Source organism: Hibiscus syriacus, unplaced genomic scaffold (assembly GCF_006381635.1).
Source record: "Hibiscus syriacus cultivar Baekdansim isolate YM2019G1 unplaced genomic scaffold, ASM638163v2 tig00110584_pilon, whole genome shotgun sequence".
Taxonomy (NCBI): Eukaryota; Viridiplantae; Streptophyta; class Magnoliopsida; order Malvales; family Malvaceae; genus Hibiscus; species Hibiscus syriacus.
The window spans coordinates 181935-200731 of NW_024062792.1; the positions used below are offsets into that span (position 1 = coordinate 181935).

Here is an 18797-nt window from a genome sequence, read left to right on the forward strand (position 1 = left end):
TTAATACCTAAGTTATAATTTTTGTTTCATTTTGATACCTAAATTTTATTTTGTTTCAAAATCACACCTAACATTTATTTTAGGTTTCAATTTAATTTCTAACCGTTAAAAATTTAACAAAACTAGTGATGTGATTTTTTTTTATTTTTTTCAATGTTGACATGACATTATATTATGATGACATATTAACATCACCGTTAAGTTTTAACGACAAGGAATCAGAATGAAACCTAAACTAAATGTTAGACATGATTTTGAAACAAAAAAAAATATAGGCACCAAAATGAAATGAAATAATAGTTTAGATATTGAAAATATAGTTTACCCAAACATTTTTGAGGGGCTATGGCCCATAACTAATGTGATTGGTTCAAGTGATAAGCAGTTTGATATTACTTAAACATGCATCGAGTTTGAATCTTTATGTATGTAAAAATATTTTATTGGAAGACTCACACATTAAAACTAAGTGTGCGACTCAGGAAACCTTAGAAACCGGGAAAGAAAAAAAAACTATAATCAGTATGTAAATAACTCAAAAATAATGTGGGAATTAAAATGATGAAGGTGGCGATGTAATAACAAAATTGTGGGTTGACCAGGCCGCCATACCCCACGTATATTTCCTTTGACTCACGTGTATTAACTTCCACTAACGACCAAATAATGATGTTTGACGCTTTTAGATTCTCCATGTATTTTTACCCTCTTTTCTTTTCTTTCTTTTTTATTTTCTTTTTCAAAAAAATAAAATAAAATTAAATCTCCCTCCCTTGCTCACTATAAATATCCCCAGCCTTCAAATTTCATTCCAGTTCCTACAACCAAAGAGAGCTTGTTCAAAGATCAAAAGCATTCTACTTTGATTTTCAGATACATGGATTCTTCATATTTTCAATACCCAAATCTCCATTTCTCCTCTGAATCATCTTCTTCCTTCATTTCCCGAGAAAATAATTCTTCGTTCACCTATCACCACCATAACCCTGGTCTTCCCTTCAATGAAAACGATTCCCAGGAAATGCTTCTTCTTGGAGTTCTGAATCAAGCCAGTAGTTCCAGAGATGAGCACGAAGTGAACTCCGCGGCCGCCGTCGAAGAGGAGACGGCAAAGGAAGTGTCGTATCGCGGTGTTCGAAAGCGGCCGTGGGGGAAATACGCGGCCGAGATCAGAGATTCGACGAGGAATGGTGTCAGAGTTTGGCTCGGAACTTTCGATACGGCGGAATCGGCAGCGTTAGCCTACGATCAAGCTGCATTGGCTATGCGAGGTCCAATGGCGGTACTCAATTTCCCCATGGATAAAGTTTACGAATCGCTTCAGGAAATGGAATACGGGTTTGAAGAAGGATGCTCGCCTGTGTTGACGATGAAGAAAAGGTACTCCATGAAAACGAGACGAGCGGATAACACGAAGACGATGAAGGAAGATGAGAATGTACTGGTGTTGGAGGATTTAGGTGCTGATTATTTGGAGGAACTTTTAAGTTTATCTGAAACTGCAACTCCTTATTGGTGAATAATCGGAAAGATGAAGAACGATCATAATTTTTTTGGACATTGTCTATTTAATTTGTATATCTTAATACCATCACCTTCTCTTTCTCATAAATTTGTACGTGTTAATCATCATATATATTAATATAAGAAAATATTTGATATAATAAGAATATAATTTTTTTTTACTATATATATGATAGTTTCAGTTAACAATGACAATTTTTTTTAAAATCCGATCAGTCTCGACACTAAAAATATTCAAGATAAATTAGAGTAGAGTATAAACATTTAATTTTCAAATTAAAATCGAAATAGCCAAAAAATCGATTTACTCCTCCTGCTTCACTTCTCGTATTTTTTTATCAAGTTAATATTGATTATAAAGAAATATTTATTTTAAATATTCTCAACCATTTAATAATAAATGCTCAATCATCCTTACGGTCGGTGATATTCGTTGCACCCCTAGCTGAATTGCTTAATTTGGTCTCTTTGAGCAAGAATAATCTTTGCTAATAATTTGATTCAATACCCTAATATGTGTTGGATTTTTCTAGATGAATCAAGAATGAAAAGACACTTTAACGAACCAAATTTAATGCAACAAAAAAAACAACATAATTCTTATAAAAGAAAAATAGAAATTGGTGTTGAATGGTGAATGTAGGAAAGAAGTATACCATAAGTTTCTTAAGCCGTCCTTCGATTCACTGGTAATTTGTGGTTGTCTTTTGAATTGAAATTCATGGATGAGGTTCTTTGTATCCCTTTTTTTTCCTTAGTCATATTCTTCCAAGGATAAACTACCTATTTTGGTCACATATCTATTACGTAGTTTCTGTTTTGCTCATTTATCGTTAAAAAAATAACAATGACGATGTTATGTCACCGGATAGTACTGCTACATCGACATTGAAAAATTATCATGTCGAACAAGTATTGTTATAGCAGTAGTTTGATTTTTCGAGTTCCATCTTTCAAAGAAAGGAAACAAAATAGAAAAAGGAATTGATGATCAAATAAATTGAATGGAAGGGCTGTTTGGTCAGTTGAAACAGTCTAATTTCGTGGATTATCACCATGTATCAAATGATAAATATCAACCGCATACGTATATATTAATGAAAAAAATAATTATGGTCAATCGTTAATGATTCAATGAAATAAAGTATTAGATTCTTAAATAAAAATAAATATAAAATTTTTGATGATGTAAATAGAATAAATAAACAGGATAGGTTCAGTAAATTTTAATATTTGTAAAATGTAAAATCTTCTTGATTGAGTATTAAATTTTTGGACGAGTCTATCGCGACGAGCATCACTAAGTACCGTATAATTATAAATTAATTAAAATTTTAAAGGTGAAATATTAAAAAAAACATTTTAATTACATTAGTTTCTATAACTTTCTTTTAACAATAATTAGATCAAATATCAACTCTTAAATTAAAAAATCTAAAAAATTTCTTTGCTTAAATGATTTAACTTTAGATTTTTAATTAATTTATGATTATACGTTGAATTTTTTAAAATTTAAAATTTGTATAAATTAAATTAATGATGCTCAGCTGTGCTCGTTGAGCACCGTAACAGTTCCCTAAATTTTTTTGTTATACTTTTGTACTCTCGAAACATCTTACAATAATCTTTCGATATATAAATATACGAGTTATCTAAAAAAACTAAAGCTAAAAGTATTATTCTTATAACGGACATCTATAATATTTAATTTAAATTTACCAGTTAATAAATTATATATTAATAATAGTATTAAGAAATAAAAAAATTATGAACCCTAAACCCTAAATCCTAAACGCTGGTAGAAAAACAGAAATTACCTTCGAAGACTAAAACGCAAGATGGAAATTTTCTTCTCCAAATATTATATACATTTCTACTGTTGTTTTGCCTCCAAATAAAATTGTGTACTTGAGACAGAGTTTGATTAAATCCTACAAGGAAATTATATTTAAGGTCCCAATTAAGTTTGATCTCATTCTCATACTTTTGACCAAATGGTATTTGTGAACTTTTCCAACTTCCATAGACTTAATTTCAGAGTGTTTACCTCACCACCTAAGGCCACACATATCTTCCTATTATTTTATTCCTATTAGGAACATCCAACTTTAATGTCTCTCACATCATTAAATTTATTTTTTTGACTGCCTTTTGTAAGCACGACTCTAGGCATCACACTCAGTTGAAGGATCCATTCTCGATGCGTGAGGTTAAGGAAGCTATCTGGGATTGTGAGAGTTCAAAAGCACTGGGGCTTGATGGCCATAATATGCACTTTTTCAAGGAATGCTGGGAAATTGTCAAAGGGGATTTGATGAACTTGATGAAGAAATTCCATGAGACAGGTAAACTTCCGCCAAGAGTAAATGCGTCGTTCGTTACGCTTATTCCGAAGGTCATAAATCCTTTGGAGGTGGCCGATCATAGGCCAATAAGTCTAGTGGGCTCGGTGTATAAAATCGTTGCGAAGGTGCTCTCGAGGAGGCTGAGGCTTGTTCTTGATAAAATTATTAGTGATACTCGATGCACATATCTTCATGATCGACAGACAGTGGATGGGATTTTAATAGTCAATGAAATTATACACTCTATGGCGTCGGGTCAAAGTGGTTCGGGGGAGTAGTGTTAAAGTTGGATTTCAATAAAGCATATAATATTGGCAAACAACATAACACTCAACGAATGAACAACAATTCCTTTAACACCGAGGTTGCTTGGTTGGTGCTGCTAATTCATATGGAAAAATAATTCCATCACAACACAAACCTTTTCTCCAACCACACCCATACAATGATCCGAAGGAGAAGGAACCAAGATCTCCACCACAACACGAGGAAATAATTCCAGCCACCTAGGAAAAAATCATCACCCTGTCCAATTTCTGAGCAAGGATCGAGTACCCTTGACAGTTGGACTAAGGAAAAACCGGACCTACAAAAGCATGATCAACAAGCCCCAAAATCCCCAAACATTTATTAAAATCCTCCATATCCCTTTCCAAAGTTGAACCAATAGTTTCCGAGCTTTCCTCAACCCTAGACACAATGTTAAAATCACCACCAACAATCTAAAGAATGTCACCCAACTTGTCCTTTAAATCAACTAAATGATTCCAAAGGTGCACATACTCGCTGCCCAAATTGCAACCATAGATTTCTGAAAAATAAAAGCACCTATCTCTTCACTTAACCAAACAAGTGATACGCTGCTCAACATCTCCACCAAACTAATATATAAATATTTATTTTTATTTATAATTTAATATTATAAAAAATGTAATATCATTTATAAAATTATTTATATCAATATTCATTCAAATATAATTATGATATCATTTTTTAAATTTAATAAATATTATATTTATAATTAGACATCAAACGTTTAATTAAAATATCTAATTAAATTTTTTAATTGAGAATAAAATTTATAATTTAAAACTTATTTATTCACCAAATTGGTTGTACCATAAACTTTTCATGCTAGAACAATAAAAAATTCAACTCACAAAATCTAATATGTCTTACAGGTTCGGGTTAAATCGTCATCCATAAATAATGGTATAATTTGAAACATTGAATTTTTGAAAATTGAACTTGAATTTAAATAATAAGATTGACAAACAAAAATATATTTTTTCTTATAAGAATATCAATAATTTTATATATACTTGATTGAACTAATACTTAACTCAATTCAAATTGACCCGAAAATATAAATATTGACCCGAAATGAAAATGATCAATATGATATTTACCCACCCGAAAATTGACCGATACGATATTGATCCGATCCGAAATTAACCAATATAGTATTGACCCAATCCGAAAACCAAACGATCTGATTTTGATCTAACTTACTATAAACTCGAATTAAAACCGAACCCGAAATGACTTGACCCAATCTAAATCAAATCTCAAACCGAAATGACTCAACCCGAGATGATCCGGCTTAAACCCAATCTGAATTACTCGTTTAACTATTTTACTAAAACACAGCCTTGTCATCTATTCCCAACCCCAAATTGGAAATTTGCAATCCCTAATCCCCCTCCCTCAGGCACGGTCTCGCCATATCACTCACTGCTTCGGTACTTCCATCTCGACTGGTCGAGTGATCGTTCGCTGCTCCGATGCTCCCATCGGCCCTCGTTAGACCCAAAGCCAACCATCACCGTTATGTCAGCATCACCAGGTACTTTCTCGGTTTCAAGCCTCCCATCTTCAGTCTTCACTTAATTGTTATCTGATAATAAACACTTGTTTTGGAATCTCAATTAGACCATAACAATCTTCGTTGTTCTGCTGCAACAAATTTTCAGTAGACATTTATTTTATGTTCCTACATAAATCTTTGACAAGTTAACTTTTTTAATTTATGTGAGATAAACTTTGTCTTCAATGAAGCATAAAAAATAAATAAAGAAAAGACAATTTTGATATATTTTCTAGAATTTAATCGATCTTATTCATTTTTTATAGTTGTTGTTGACTCACCAAATTTCTAATTACATGTCGATTTATGATTGAATTGATTAATATAGTTATTTTTTTATGTAAATGGGGTCGTTAATTTATTAAAAGGAGAAAATATTTAAAATTATAAAGAAGTTTATAGAAAGATATTACAAACAAATTTGACTGCATCGACAAATGAACTTCAACAGAAGATTAAATTACTGAAAGACCATCAACAACCACAAATCAAAATCGAACATCGTTAAAAATTTATCTATGAACACAAATAGTATATCCGATTCCATTTTTATAACACTAGAGGAAACTTCCTTTTAAAATAGGACTTTTCTTATCGTAATAAACTTTTATTTGATAAAAAATTCTTCATAAAACAATCTAATTTTCTTGTTACATAATAACTAAAATTTATTATTTTATCACAAATTATAAATCATGTTATTGTGATAAAAAAGATAATCAATTTTATCACAAATTGCAACTCATATATTATGTTAAAAAATAATAACAAATAAAACAATGAATCTAAAACTGATGAATCTAAAACAATATGGTGAGGTTGTTGATAGTTTTATCACATCAAAAAGAAGTAGAAAGAGGGCTAGATTTGGCTTTGTCAGGCTTGGAAATAGGGCGGATGCACTAAAAGCGATAAGTAATACGAATGGCATAACGTTAAATGGGAGTCGGTTAACGACATCAATGGCTAGATACAACAGCAGGGACCAGTACTGGAGGAAGAAGAAAGAGCAAGGGATACCAGAAAGAGTCAACAAGGAATAGCAAATGCCAGAAATGAAAGAGAAAACGATAGAGGGACAATAGAAGAAAGAAGAACAAGGAGACATGAAATGAGTATAACAAAGGATAATCCAGGCAACCGATTAAATACTGCTAAGTAAGATAATACGGTGGAAAAAAGAAAGGTTGGACCAGAAACTGGAACCGACGAAGACTGGGAAGAAGAAGGAAATAGAATAATACCTGGGCACATTGAACTAGAGGAATTACTGAAACTAAAGGAATGCCTGATAGGTCAAACATCAACGGTATGTAGTGTGTGGAGCATCCAACAAAGACTCCAAGAATAGAGCTAGAGAAAATAAAAAATACTAAGAGTAAGAGGAAAACCGTTCTTAATATCAATTGAGGACGAGGACCTGTTCATTGCACTAGACGATCTAAATTGGTCGTCTCTCAAAGAAATCTTCGTAGAGGTCAAAATGTGGTCAGAGAACCTGAATAAACTGAAGAGAGCAACATGGGTAGAATTTTCAGGGGTGCCAATTCAATGTTGGAATACTTTTATGTTTAAAAGGTTGGCGGAACTGTGGGGATCATTGGATTCTCTTGGTGAAAATGCAAACCTAACCTTAATCGGTGAGAAGATCTCCATGTTAATTAGCACAAGCTACGCCAGAAAGATAGAGGAAACAGTGGAAATCGAGGTTGGCAACGTAACCTTAAAAGTAATAGCATCTGAAAAGGATTATTGGATAACTCGACCAAGACAAGGAACCATTACAAACAAGTAATGAAGTCCGAGGAGAGTGTATCATTTTCGGAAGAATTTCAGGAATCAATCCGTTTAAATAAAATGCGACCATAGATTAGGTAAGAGGATCGATCAACAAGAAATATATGAGTTATGTTTCAGTAGAAGAGGAAAGTTCATCGCAGACAACTCTGATCTCAGGCAAGACGAAAAAGTTGAATAGTTCAGGGGACATTTTTTTCGGAAAAGACGAAGCCATTAATGTATTAAAAACGGGAAAGTACCCCTATGATGATATCAATTCCCATAAAAGAGAGGAAAGTAGGTGTTTTGGGGAATTTGATATGGTGGGCTATGTGGAGGGGCCTTCCTTGCTGGGAGAATCAAAAATCATAATACTACTAAGGAAAGAGTGAAAATAACGAGGCCAACAACGACATTCTTAACCACAAGGTAACCCAGGAGGAAAAGATCTTTCTTCTGAAGAGGGTGATAGCCCATAAAGGACCCTAGATGAAAGTGGGCTAAATGGGCCCAATGCCAATCTCATTGCTCACGTAAGGAAAATATTAGAAGATATGGATGGATCGAGTTTTAAGAGAAACGAGTTAAACAATCTGATGGAAGACCAAGTAGAAATTTCCAATGGTCCATCGGTCAAAAAAATCCCAAACTGGGCCGAAATAGTGAATGTATTGGACAAAGTTGAAGGCAAGGGCTCATCTATAGTTATAAATCACACACCAGGCCACACACCAGGCTTTATAGAGGAGTTGAGATACAATAAGGGAGAAGATGACAAACTAAAGATTCATGAATTTTTGACTAACTCAAAACTGACTAAGAGAAGAAGATATGGTTCTTTACAATTACTTCAAGATAAAGCCTTAACTGAAGCAGAGGAGAAAAAGAGAGACCGAGCCAACAAGAGGTTAAAGAAAAAAGGGAAGACAACAACACCATTGGATTTAGAGGGAAGATCACTATCCGATTCAGATATACAAGTAAGATGAGATAATTTTACTAGAAAGGCAAAGAATGCAATCCATCTGGGAAAGACCCTGAGAATTGAATTCAGAGGCGATAAGGATGAGGCAATAAAAGATGTAACGCCTTGATTTCTGGGTTAGAAGTTTTGCGCTAACCCCGAGAGAGAATTAAATAAACCCAATAAGCTTTTGAGAAACTCATGTCCAATTATGAAGTGAGTTGGACTTGGGTTGAGCCCATTAAGTTTTAGAAAAGTGTATCTTTGAATTGAAGGTAAAAAAGGGAGCAACACAGGAGAAAATAACTCTTGAACTTTTTGAAAGATGATTTCTCATTAAAATTGATGATGTATGTGTGTCATGCTCCCTTTTTTTCTTCATCCTTCTTTTTCTTCTTTCCATCATTCTTCTTCTTCATTTTCTCTTAAGTGGAAGCTAGAAAAGGAGACAATTTTATTGTTCATTCTTCCTAGATCGAATTGATGAATGTAGGTTTTGAAATCCTCTTCCTTAAAACTACAATTTGAGCTCACAACCTTAGAGTTTGGCCATGGTGTCCATGGTTGGGTTTAAGAAGGGTATTGTGTTTAGGGCTTGTGGAAGGCTCTAAATCATTCCCAAGCTTTAGGAATCTCGTTCTTACCTTTCTTAAACTCCTAGATGAGTTAATAACTTATTCATTTTTTTTTGTTATAGTGAGGGAAGTTGGTGAAGGCTCTAAAAACAAGAGAAAAAAGAAAGTGGTGCTTGAGTGAGCTTAAGGTTTTTCTTACAACTCCTAAGCATAAGGTAACACATTTTTATCCTTTCCTTATTGCTTTTAGATAAACATGTGTAGTTTGATGCTTGTATGTGTGTATGAGCCATTTGGGTGCACTTGGGGTTTAAAGCATGAAAACGGGGAGTTGTTGTTATTCATGTGTAAAGTAATGACCTTTCATTTTCTTTAAACTTTAAATAATCTTTAAACACCAATTGGGGGCCTTGGGGACACTTTAAGAGTGTTTTAGAAAGTTTTAGATGAGTTAAACAAAACTTTCTGGTATACGGTATCGGTACTGTAAGAACAATACCAATACTGCTCGTTGTGAGTAGGAAAAATTCAAATGGTTTGTGAGGAGAGTATCGATACCCCCTCAAGGAGTATTCTTTTAAACATCGAATGCAATTTTGGTATCAGTACTCAATGAAGTATCGATACTGAGGGTAGGGTATCGATACTCTCAGGAAGTGTATCGACACTGAGGTAATTTCCAAAACATCAAACGTAATTTCGATACGGATACTCTGGGTAGTATCGATACCATAAGAGGTAGTACCAATACTCGAGGAGAAGTATCAATATCATCGTGAATATTTAGCCTATGAACCTAGCTTGGATTAGAAAGACGAAACTAAATGGTTTGGTGAGGGAAACTTTTAATAAGTTTGCAAATGAAAACTTAATATTTATGTGATGCTCGGGAAACAACAAGGACACCCGAGTCACTTGTATGACAATTGCGTGGTAGAATAAAGATTATCCGGATATACCCAATCCAGTTCTTGTGCACTTTAAATTCTAGTTGGATGTTGTACCAATGTTAAGTGACCCGAGTACATCTCGAGTACTCTAGAAGAGTAGACTAGTGGGGCGAGGTACCAATGCTACGCAACCCAACCTTAACTCAAGGTATACGGAGATGTTGATGTTATGTGACCCATGTGTCACCTAAGGTTCTTTAGTAAGCAAATAAGGGTTTAAGTTTCGTGACGTTGAGTGGCCTCGAGCTACACTATGATGCTTATTTTTTTGTTGTGTTAGTGTATGCAAATGTTTATAACCATACTTGTAACATGCTTATATGTTGGATACATGTAGTATAATAGGGTTATTTGTCTATCACTGAGCTTCTGAGCTCAGCGTTTGGAATGTGTTTTTGTGCGTAGGTTATTGGGTGCCAGTTGAGGACCTTATCGCTAGATTCAAGACTTCTAGACTCGATCCTTTAGTAGAGTACGTCTCGAGTATTGTAGAGAGCATGTACTATCATAGACCCCAATTACTTATTTGATTTGTAAACTATATTTTACACTTGTGTATTTTTGGAGACTATTGTTGGTAGCTTCCCCATATTTAAATACTTATATTTTGTAACCGTATTATATTTGGGTTTTATATTATGTTTGGATGTTATATTGGTCAAATGTTTTAAAAAATGGTCAGCCGCTTAGGTGGTTTTGTAACCACGAGGAGCCAATATTTTGGGAAGTATCTAAAGTAAAGGAGCCCAAAATCGTTCTAGTGCAATAACGAGGGCGTCGCTAAGTCCAATGGGGGAGAGTGTCACAGGTCATATATTTGGGTCTGAGACATTGGCGTATAAGTCCGCCAAAGAGGTTGGATTTGGAGAATCGGGCTTGCCAAGACAACCAAACTTGGCCCATCACTTGGAGAATGCTAGAGAGTCCATTCACATTGGTTATGCAAATATGGAAAGTGGCATCATATCAGAAGATGATCACATGAGCTCGGAAAATATAGGAAGAGATAACAAATCAATGGAGATTTTGGAGGATTTTTACCATATCCAGTGTGAACATCTATAAAAGGAAAGAATCCTACTAATTGATGTGATTAGATAAGATGGTATTGAGTTTCCTTAGATTAGGTGATTTTGTATTAAATAGGATCGATCTTAGCCATTGATGTAAATTGATCCTAGCCATTGATTGTGAGAGAGCTCAAGTATACATAGAGAGCATCCCCTCCTCATTTGTAATCATTCAATCATCTCATTCTTCCTTTCTCATTTGAGAGAGTAATAAAGCTCTAAGGCATTTACTCTAAAACTCTCTTATCCCTTTCAATTGTTCTAAGTAGTTAAGTTCTCTTTCTGTTTACATCATCCCTAGGTGGCTAAGAGTAGCTCCCGTGGTGTTTACACTTCAACACGAGTGTTCAACTTTGGTTGCTTGAATGGCCACATTGTGTTAAAGCTTCTGCATCCTTTTGAAGCCTTGAGGGTTTGGTGTAAACCTTTGTTAACTTTATGGTCTTATAAGGCATGGTGTAAGGCTTACTTAGATGTAGAACCAACGAATGTCTTCAAAGAGTGCCTAAGGCCACATGTTTCGGAGGTCCAAGGGCGAGACAACCACACGTTCCGAGTTAGAGTCTCTAGGGGCGTGACATAAGCACCTACCAAGAAATTTCTAAGTTGAAACTGTTTGTTTTGCAGTTTACTTATTAAATCGAAGTCCAACCAAAAGTGTGAGTATATGATTCCAAATGAAGCGTGGAGTGGCCAAAAACTAGGAGTTTGAGACCTCAATATTTTCGGGTGCATTGCATATGCCCACATTCCTAACCAGACCAGGAAAAAGCTTGATGACAGACAATATTGTATTTTCATCGGGCATGATGAAAGAAGCAAAGCTTACAGGCTATATAATCCTCTCACAAAGAAGAAAATAATTTCAAGATAGGCCGAGTTCGATGAAACAGAATACTAGAGATGGAACAAAAAAGAAAAGAAAGTTCAAGGACTATTTTTATAAAGAAAAAGATGATGATGATTTTATTAATCAAGATGAAGAAGATTATGATCTAGGTACTCAAAAAATTCAATTACATCGTCATCAAACAACAATATTGGTAGCAACATAATAGAACGATTCGAAGTACCTCCCACAAAAGTTTAAAGATCTATAAAAGATAGAAGAATATCAGAAAGGTACAATGATTATGAAATACAAAAATATTTTACTTTTCTTACTTGCAAACAATGATCCACATATGAAAAAGCAGTTAAAGATGACAAGTGAAAGAATGCAATGGGCGAAGAAATTGCAACAATAGAAAAAATGATACTTGGAAACTAACAAGTCGACTAGAAGATCACAACTCAATTGGAGTCAAGTGGGTGTATAGGATGAAGACCAACAAAAAAGCAAAAGTAGAAAAATGCAGAAGACTAGTTTTTGAAAGGTGCAAACAAATACAATAGATAGACTATTATGAAATATTTGTTATAGTAGCAAGGATCGAGACTATTTTAAAATTTAAAAAAGATATTTCTTAAAATTTAATCAGACTTGAATTAGTACGATAAAAAAAGGCAATTGTTGTCTTATGAAATATTTGGATCTTAATATCATAAAATACAAAAGTTTTTGTTGTTTGAATAGAAAAATAGATCAACTACATAGTGGTTTCTCATGTTTTTAGTCTATTTAATTAGACCGTCGATTTAAAAAAAGAATGATTTTAATCCCTACGTTATTGATATGTTTAGTTTTAGTTAGGGGTGTATTCCGTTCGATTAGATTTTTTTACTAAAAATTGAACCGAACCGAAATAAACGATTTTTAAAATTTAAACTGAAACCGAATGGTTAAAAAACTGAATTATGTGAAACCGATTTTTCGGTTCGGTTCGGTTCGTCAGTTTTTCAATGAAAAAATCACTTGAAACTATAAATTCAAAACAAAAATTGTCTATTTTGGTTCAATATGGAACAAGTGGGCTCCATATGGAAAATCCGAACCGAACCGAATTAATAGAATTAATTCTTTAAATCAACCCGAAACCAAACTGTTTAAAGATAAACCTGAACCGAACCAAATCGTTTTACTCAGTTCGTATCGATTTTTCAATTTTCTCGGTTTCGTTGCTCAACCCTAATTTTCGTTCATCAATTACTAATTTTCATTAATTCATTACAAGTTTGAGTTAACAATTAAAAAATAAAATAAAAATCACATGTTTTCTTCTTCTTTTACTCATCGATTAAAAAAAAAGAACGATTCCATGCCTCTTTTGTTACTCTTATATGGTCATATGTTGTTTTTGGTTCAATGATTTTTATTTAATGTTGATCTAAATTTGTTATTTCCGTCACTCAGTGAGAGCTAATATAGGTTCTTATTGAAGAAAAATATGATTTTTTTTTATTTTTAATCGTCAAATTCAATAATAAATTTTTATTATTGAATTGAGGATTAAAATCGAACAGATGGATATTGTAATAGATCAAAATCATTTTTTTAAATTAGTGACTAAATTGAATGGATCAAAATATAAGGAACTGCTCTTGTAATTTATCCTAAAAACCGAAATTTACCAAAACTTGTCTCTTTACCTTTTCTTTGTTTGCTTCCATGGCCGACGTAAACCAATATCAAAGCCGATTACAGTCATTCTAACATAGTATTCTCCAATTCTCTCCAAAGAAATTTCCCCACGTCTCTTTTGCTTTTTTGCCTTTACCTCTTCAACCAAAGCCCTCCACTGAAACAAAAAGAAACGACTCGATTTCTCTAGAAAACGACACCCTTCTCCTCCTCGAAGCGACTTTCCTCTTCACCGGCGGCGAACACTTCTCCTTCTTCGTCCTCTTCCCTCTTCCACCTTCACATCCCATAAGAGAGAAGAAAAATAGGCATTGACTTTTCTCTCTTCGTTTTGTTTAAACCCCATAACTCAGTTTTTTACCCTTTTAGAAAGAAGTCAGTTGAAAATGGAGCAAGGGGTACTTGATGATATCATTAATCGGCTTTTGGAAGTTCGTGGAAAACCAGGGAAACAAGTGCAGCTATCGGAATCGGAGATCCGGCAACTTTGCGTGGTTTCTAAAGATATTTTCATGCAACAACCTAACTTATTGGAAATTGAAGCACCCATCAAGATTTGTGGTATTGTTCACTTATTCTTTACATACCCAAGTTTTATTGTTTTGTTCTTTGATGACCCATATATTTATTCTGTCTTTGTTTAATTATCTGAAGTTGAATTTTGGGACTTTCAGGTCAATTTTGTTAGAACTGCAGTTTCATTTCAAGATTGGCACTTTATTTATGCTTAATGGTTCCTCCCCTTTTTTTGGGTGTTAAATTTTTATTTTAATTTATGTTATAAATGCTTTAACTTGGAATTTAGTAAAGGTATCCCTGCAGGGTTGCCAAATAAGTCCCACTTTTACTGTTAAACCCTGGTATTGTATGCTCTAAGAGGTTTATTTGTGTAGTTTTGGATGGTTATTGGGTTATTACTTGTTAGTTATAGCTAACTTAGTTTCTGATGGGCTGATCAAATGATGTTTCTTTGCTGCGTGGCTTTAGTTCTTATTGTGGAGTGTTTTGTGTCCATTTCATAAAATTGGCCTTTTATTCAGATTGGTAACCTTGTTTTGCAGTGGTTTTGGTTCCTTAATTCTGAGAAGATTCTGTTCGTTTTTAACGATGCAGTGGAAAATGTTATGCCGGTTGGAAACTTTAGGTTTTCAGTTTGTTCCATTGAACAAATTTGTAATATGAGTTTACACCAAACTGCTTAATTCAAAATAATAGTTCTTTATGCTTTGGATTGCAAAGTTGTATCCTGTTGACTTTTGCACTTGGAATGATTTTTTTGAGCATGGGGGACACGTTGTATGCTATTTTGCACCTAGTCGTGTGACTTGAATCTTTTTCCTGATTTCTTTTATTGCTAAGGCTTAAGACTATGATTTGAATTGCTTAATTGTTTTTCGGCTAATTTCGTATCGTTGAATGTTATAAAGTCTGTATTTTTCATTGGGATATATTGATTATCCACCACATTTTCTTTGTTTAATTAGTATGATTTGCAAGTGTGGCATGCTAGTTTTTCCTCTCCCCTCAATGATCCGCTCCAGTTTTTTATAGTCGAATTGGGATTTTTTAGTGTTTCGCGTATATGAAAAGAATTTCCTCTTTGAAAATTCTGTTGAACTATTTGCCCCATACTTCAAATTGATTTATATGCGGCACTTATACTACTAATGTTATTGTTCTATAAGGTATGATTTTGAGGAAATCATTTTCATGATAGTAGTTGTAATTTATATTATATTTTCTCCAAGTAACTGTTTCCTTTGAGTTGGGAATAGTTCTGAATTTCTTTCCTTTGTGAAATCTGTTTATGGCATTCAGGTGATGTTCATGGTCAATATTCTGATCTTCTAAGGCTTTTTGAGTACGGCGGATTGCCTCCAAATTCCAACTACTTATTTTTGGGGGACTATGTTGATCGAGGCAAGCAAAGTCTGGAGACCATATGTCTTCTTCTTGCTTACAAGATAAAATATCCTGAAAACTTTTTCCTCTTGCGGGGAAACCATGAATGTGCTTCTATAAACCGCATATATGGGTTCTATGATGAGTGTAAGAGAAGATTTAATGTTAGGCTATGGAAAACATTCACCGAATGTTTTAACTGCCTACCTGTGGCAGCGCTGATTGATGAGAAGATCCTGTGTATGCATGGAGGCCTTTCTCCTGATCTCAATAATTTGGATCAGATACGAAGTTTACAACGCCCAACTGATGTTCCTGACACAGGTTTGCTCTGTGATCTTCTCTGGTCAGATCCAAGTAAAGATGTTCAAGGTTGGGGAATGAACGACAGGGGTGTTTCATATACTTTTGGGGCTGACAAAGTATCAGAGTTTCTCGAGAAACATGATCTGGATCTCATTTGCCGCGCCCATCAGGTTTTACGTCTTCTAGCTGCTCAATTTATGTTTTACATTCAGGTTTTACAAAAATGTATAGGAGCTAATGCACATTTCATTTGGTTTTATTGGTTATTTTCTGAAAATGATACCTATTTTATGCCCTGACGTCCAATTACTTCTGTTGTAAGTTTAGATCTGTCGTCAATCATTTGGCATTTCTTCTGTAAACGGTTTCAGCTCCTTTTTATACATACTTCATAATCCTTATTTTTAATCTTAGAAGATATGATTGTCAGCTTACCCTACTTATGCTCATATATATAGTATTTTTTATATATTCTAGGTTGTGGAAGATGGCTACGAGTTCTTTGCCGACCGACAACTAGTAACTATATTTTCAGCACCCAACTATTGCGGGGAGTTTGATAACTCTGGAGCCATGATGAGTGTGGACGAGACTTTGATGTGCTCCTTTCAAATTTTGAAGCCTGCTGATAAGAGGCCAAAGTTTAACCTGGGGAGCACAACCACAGCAAAGCCCGGAAACTCCCCAGCAGGAGTCGAGGTAAATTCTACGAGTAAAATCTTCAATCATGTAATTTAACCAATGAATATAGGGCGCCAGCTGCATGATGTTTCAATGTCAATCAAGGTTCTCATGTAGTTTTCTTTCATGCTAGGGACCTTTAAGGTATTACTTTCTTTAGCTTTGTTATCGAGTTAATATCTATAGTTGGTTCAAACTATTTAACTTTGTCATCAAGTGTCTGCTTTTTTATTTTCTTTTTCTCGTGATTAATTTTGCCGTCGGTCTTTAAATTAAACTGTGTGTGTCTTTCAAAGGGGAGATTGAAAAATGTTCAACTTGCATGAAACTGGAGTTTTGAGCAAGATTCTATACACCAACAGCTGAATATGGAGTTTTGAGCAAGATTCTTTACACCAACAGCTGAATATCATCTTCGATACTTCCCCAGTATTTTTTGGGGATAGCATTTACCGTGTGCATTGAACTTTTGTCGACTCCCCTAATCGTTCTCTGTTTCATTTCAGTGATTCCTTGGTGCAAAGGTATGAGAGCAGCATTTGGCAAAGTAGATTGCATGCATCACCGATAAACCAGAATTGGAGTTTTTTTATTTCAAGATATTATGCTCGACGGTAGGCCTTAGAAAATGATGCCTCTCTGGTATGAATTTGGGTTTTGAAGGTCGAAAGGCCGTAATCGTCCTTTCTCTTCTCTTCCTCCTTGTACATTAATAGCTGCTATGAATTTAATAGTGTGTTGAGGTTCTCTGCTCTGAGACCATGAAAGTCTGTTAAATGACATTATTCTTGGTGAGGGACAGCAAATCTGAATTTGGTACAAGTCTCATGCTTCATTCTCTCAAAACTTTTCTATTTCATGCAATATGACTTTTGAAGATATTGGTAAATATGATATATCGATTCATGTTCTTTGATTACAAGGTTTTGTTTTGTTAAAATTTTCAATTATTAAATGTTATAAAATTGTCAATCGACTATTTATGTTTCAAACTTATTTTTTTCGCTAAAAAAATTAACGGCAAATCAAGTTGGATGTTAAAATGCTGACTATAATATGATAAAATTTGATCCCGGAATCTCAAACAATTATCATATCTTAGTCATCATGTTAACGTCTAACTTAGACTACCATCAATTTTTTTAACGAAAAATGACGAGTTTGTAACATATGAATAGTCAGATAATTATTTTGTAACTTTTAATAGTCGAATGATCCAACAAAACAATGTTCTATAGTCAGATGATCATTTTATAACTTTTAATAGTTGAATGACTCAACAAAGCAACGTCTTATAGTCAGATGATCATAAGAGATGAGCAAATGATTATATGACTGTGATTATGTGACTATGAGTTATATGCGATAATAAGTTATATGAGCATAAGAGATGAGATATATGACAAGAGATATATGACGAAATATGTGAAAGTGATATATGTGATAATGAGATATGAGACTCTACGAGAATATATGACATAAGCTACGTGATTACATGTGTTTATATGTTTATGTAAAATAAGTGACATGAAATATCATAATGATAATGTCCATGTTATGAGATATAAGAGTTATATGTATAGTTGGCATGCCAAGAGTCGAGGGTTACATAGGTCATTCGGGACATATACATAGGTCATTTGGGACATACATGAGGTCCTTCGGGATAAATTTCGTATGCCACTAAGTGGGAATTTATACGAGATGTGGTGACAGCACATGTGCACAACCTCACTATATTCACATATCTTTAGTTCTCACGAGTATATATGGACTAATAAAAGAGATAACATAAATATATCTTGTGTGATGTTATTTGTGCTCTTGTGAAATGTGTTATATGTTGTGTATAAATGATAATTACAATTTAATATGCTAAAAAGGGATTAATGATAATAAGGTTATATGTATGATATGATAATGATGTTAGTAATAATAAGGATCATAAGGAATATGATAAGATTATTGATGATGATAATGATAATATATGTGTATGTCTGCATTTGGTTATATGTAATATTATATGAGTGGTATGACATGATCATATGAAATGTTTTGTACTGTTAAGTGATTAAGTTTATAGTATACATTTTATTATGCCTAACTAAGTTAATGACTTAGTGTGTGAGTGTTTCACACGTAGGTTCCGAGAAGATGAAAAGGGATCGAAGACATACAAGACATGTCAGCTTCTCCTTTCCAAGAATCAGATCAGAAAAGAATTGAATCATATGTATTTGATAATATTGATTTTAGTTGGCATGTAAATAAAAATTTGGATTAAGTATCATCTGATAGGTTTTGTAAAACCAT

General features: G+C 33.9%; 2 protein-coding genes across 2 annotated transcripts; both read left to right on the forward strand.

Moving 5' to 3' along the window:
• The first annotated feature begins 877 nt into the window (after positions 1-877).
• LOC120133622 (ethylene-response factor C3-like) lies at positions 878-1519 on the forward strand. Its single transcript, XM_039150176.1, has one exon. The coding sequence runs from the start codon at positions 878-880 to the stop codon at positions 1517-1519; it is 642 nt and encodes a 213-aa protein (XP_039006107.1).
• A 12123-nt stretch (positions 1520-13642) lies between these two features.
• Positions 13643-17306, forward strand: LOC120133631 (serine/threonine-protein phosphatase PP1-like). Its single transcript, XM_039150182.1, has 4 exons — positions 13643-14156; positions 15414-15973; positions 16281-16502; positions 16991-17306. The coding sequence occupies exons 1-4, from the start codon at positions 13982-13984 to the stop codon at positions 16991-16993; spliced, it is 960 nt and encodes a 319-aa protein (XP_039006113.1). The 5' UTR covers positions 13643-13981; the 3' UTR covers positions 16994-17306.
• Positions 17307-18797: the final 1491 nt, after the last annotated feature.

What these genes read in the sequence shown, in the direction of transcription:
- LOC120133622 (XM_039150176.1), top strand. Translation starts at nt 878, where the DNA reads ATGGATTCTTCATATTTTCAATACCCAAATCTCCATTTCTCCTCTGAA.
- LOC120133631 (XM_039150182.1), top strand. Translation starts at nt 13,982, where the DNA reads ATGGAGCAAGGGGTACTTGATGATATCATTAATCGGCTTTTGGAAGTT. An exon ending in AGCACCCATCAAGATTTGTG is followed by an intron (nt 14,157 to 15,413) that starts GTATTGTTCACT and finishes TATGGCATTCAG; the next exon opens with GTGATGTTCATGGTCAATAT. An exon ending in TCATTTGCCGCGCCCATCAG is followed by an intron (nt 15,974 to 16,280) that starts GTTTTACGTCTT and finishes TATATATTCTAG; the next exon opens with GTTGTGGAAGATGGCTACGA.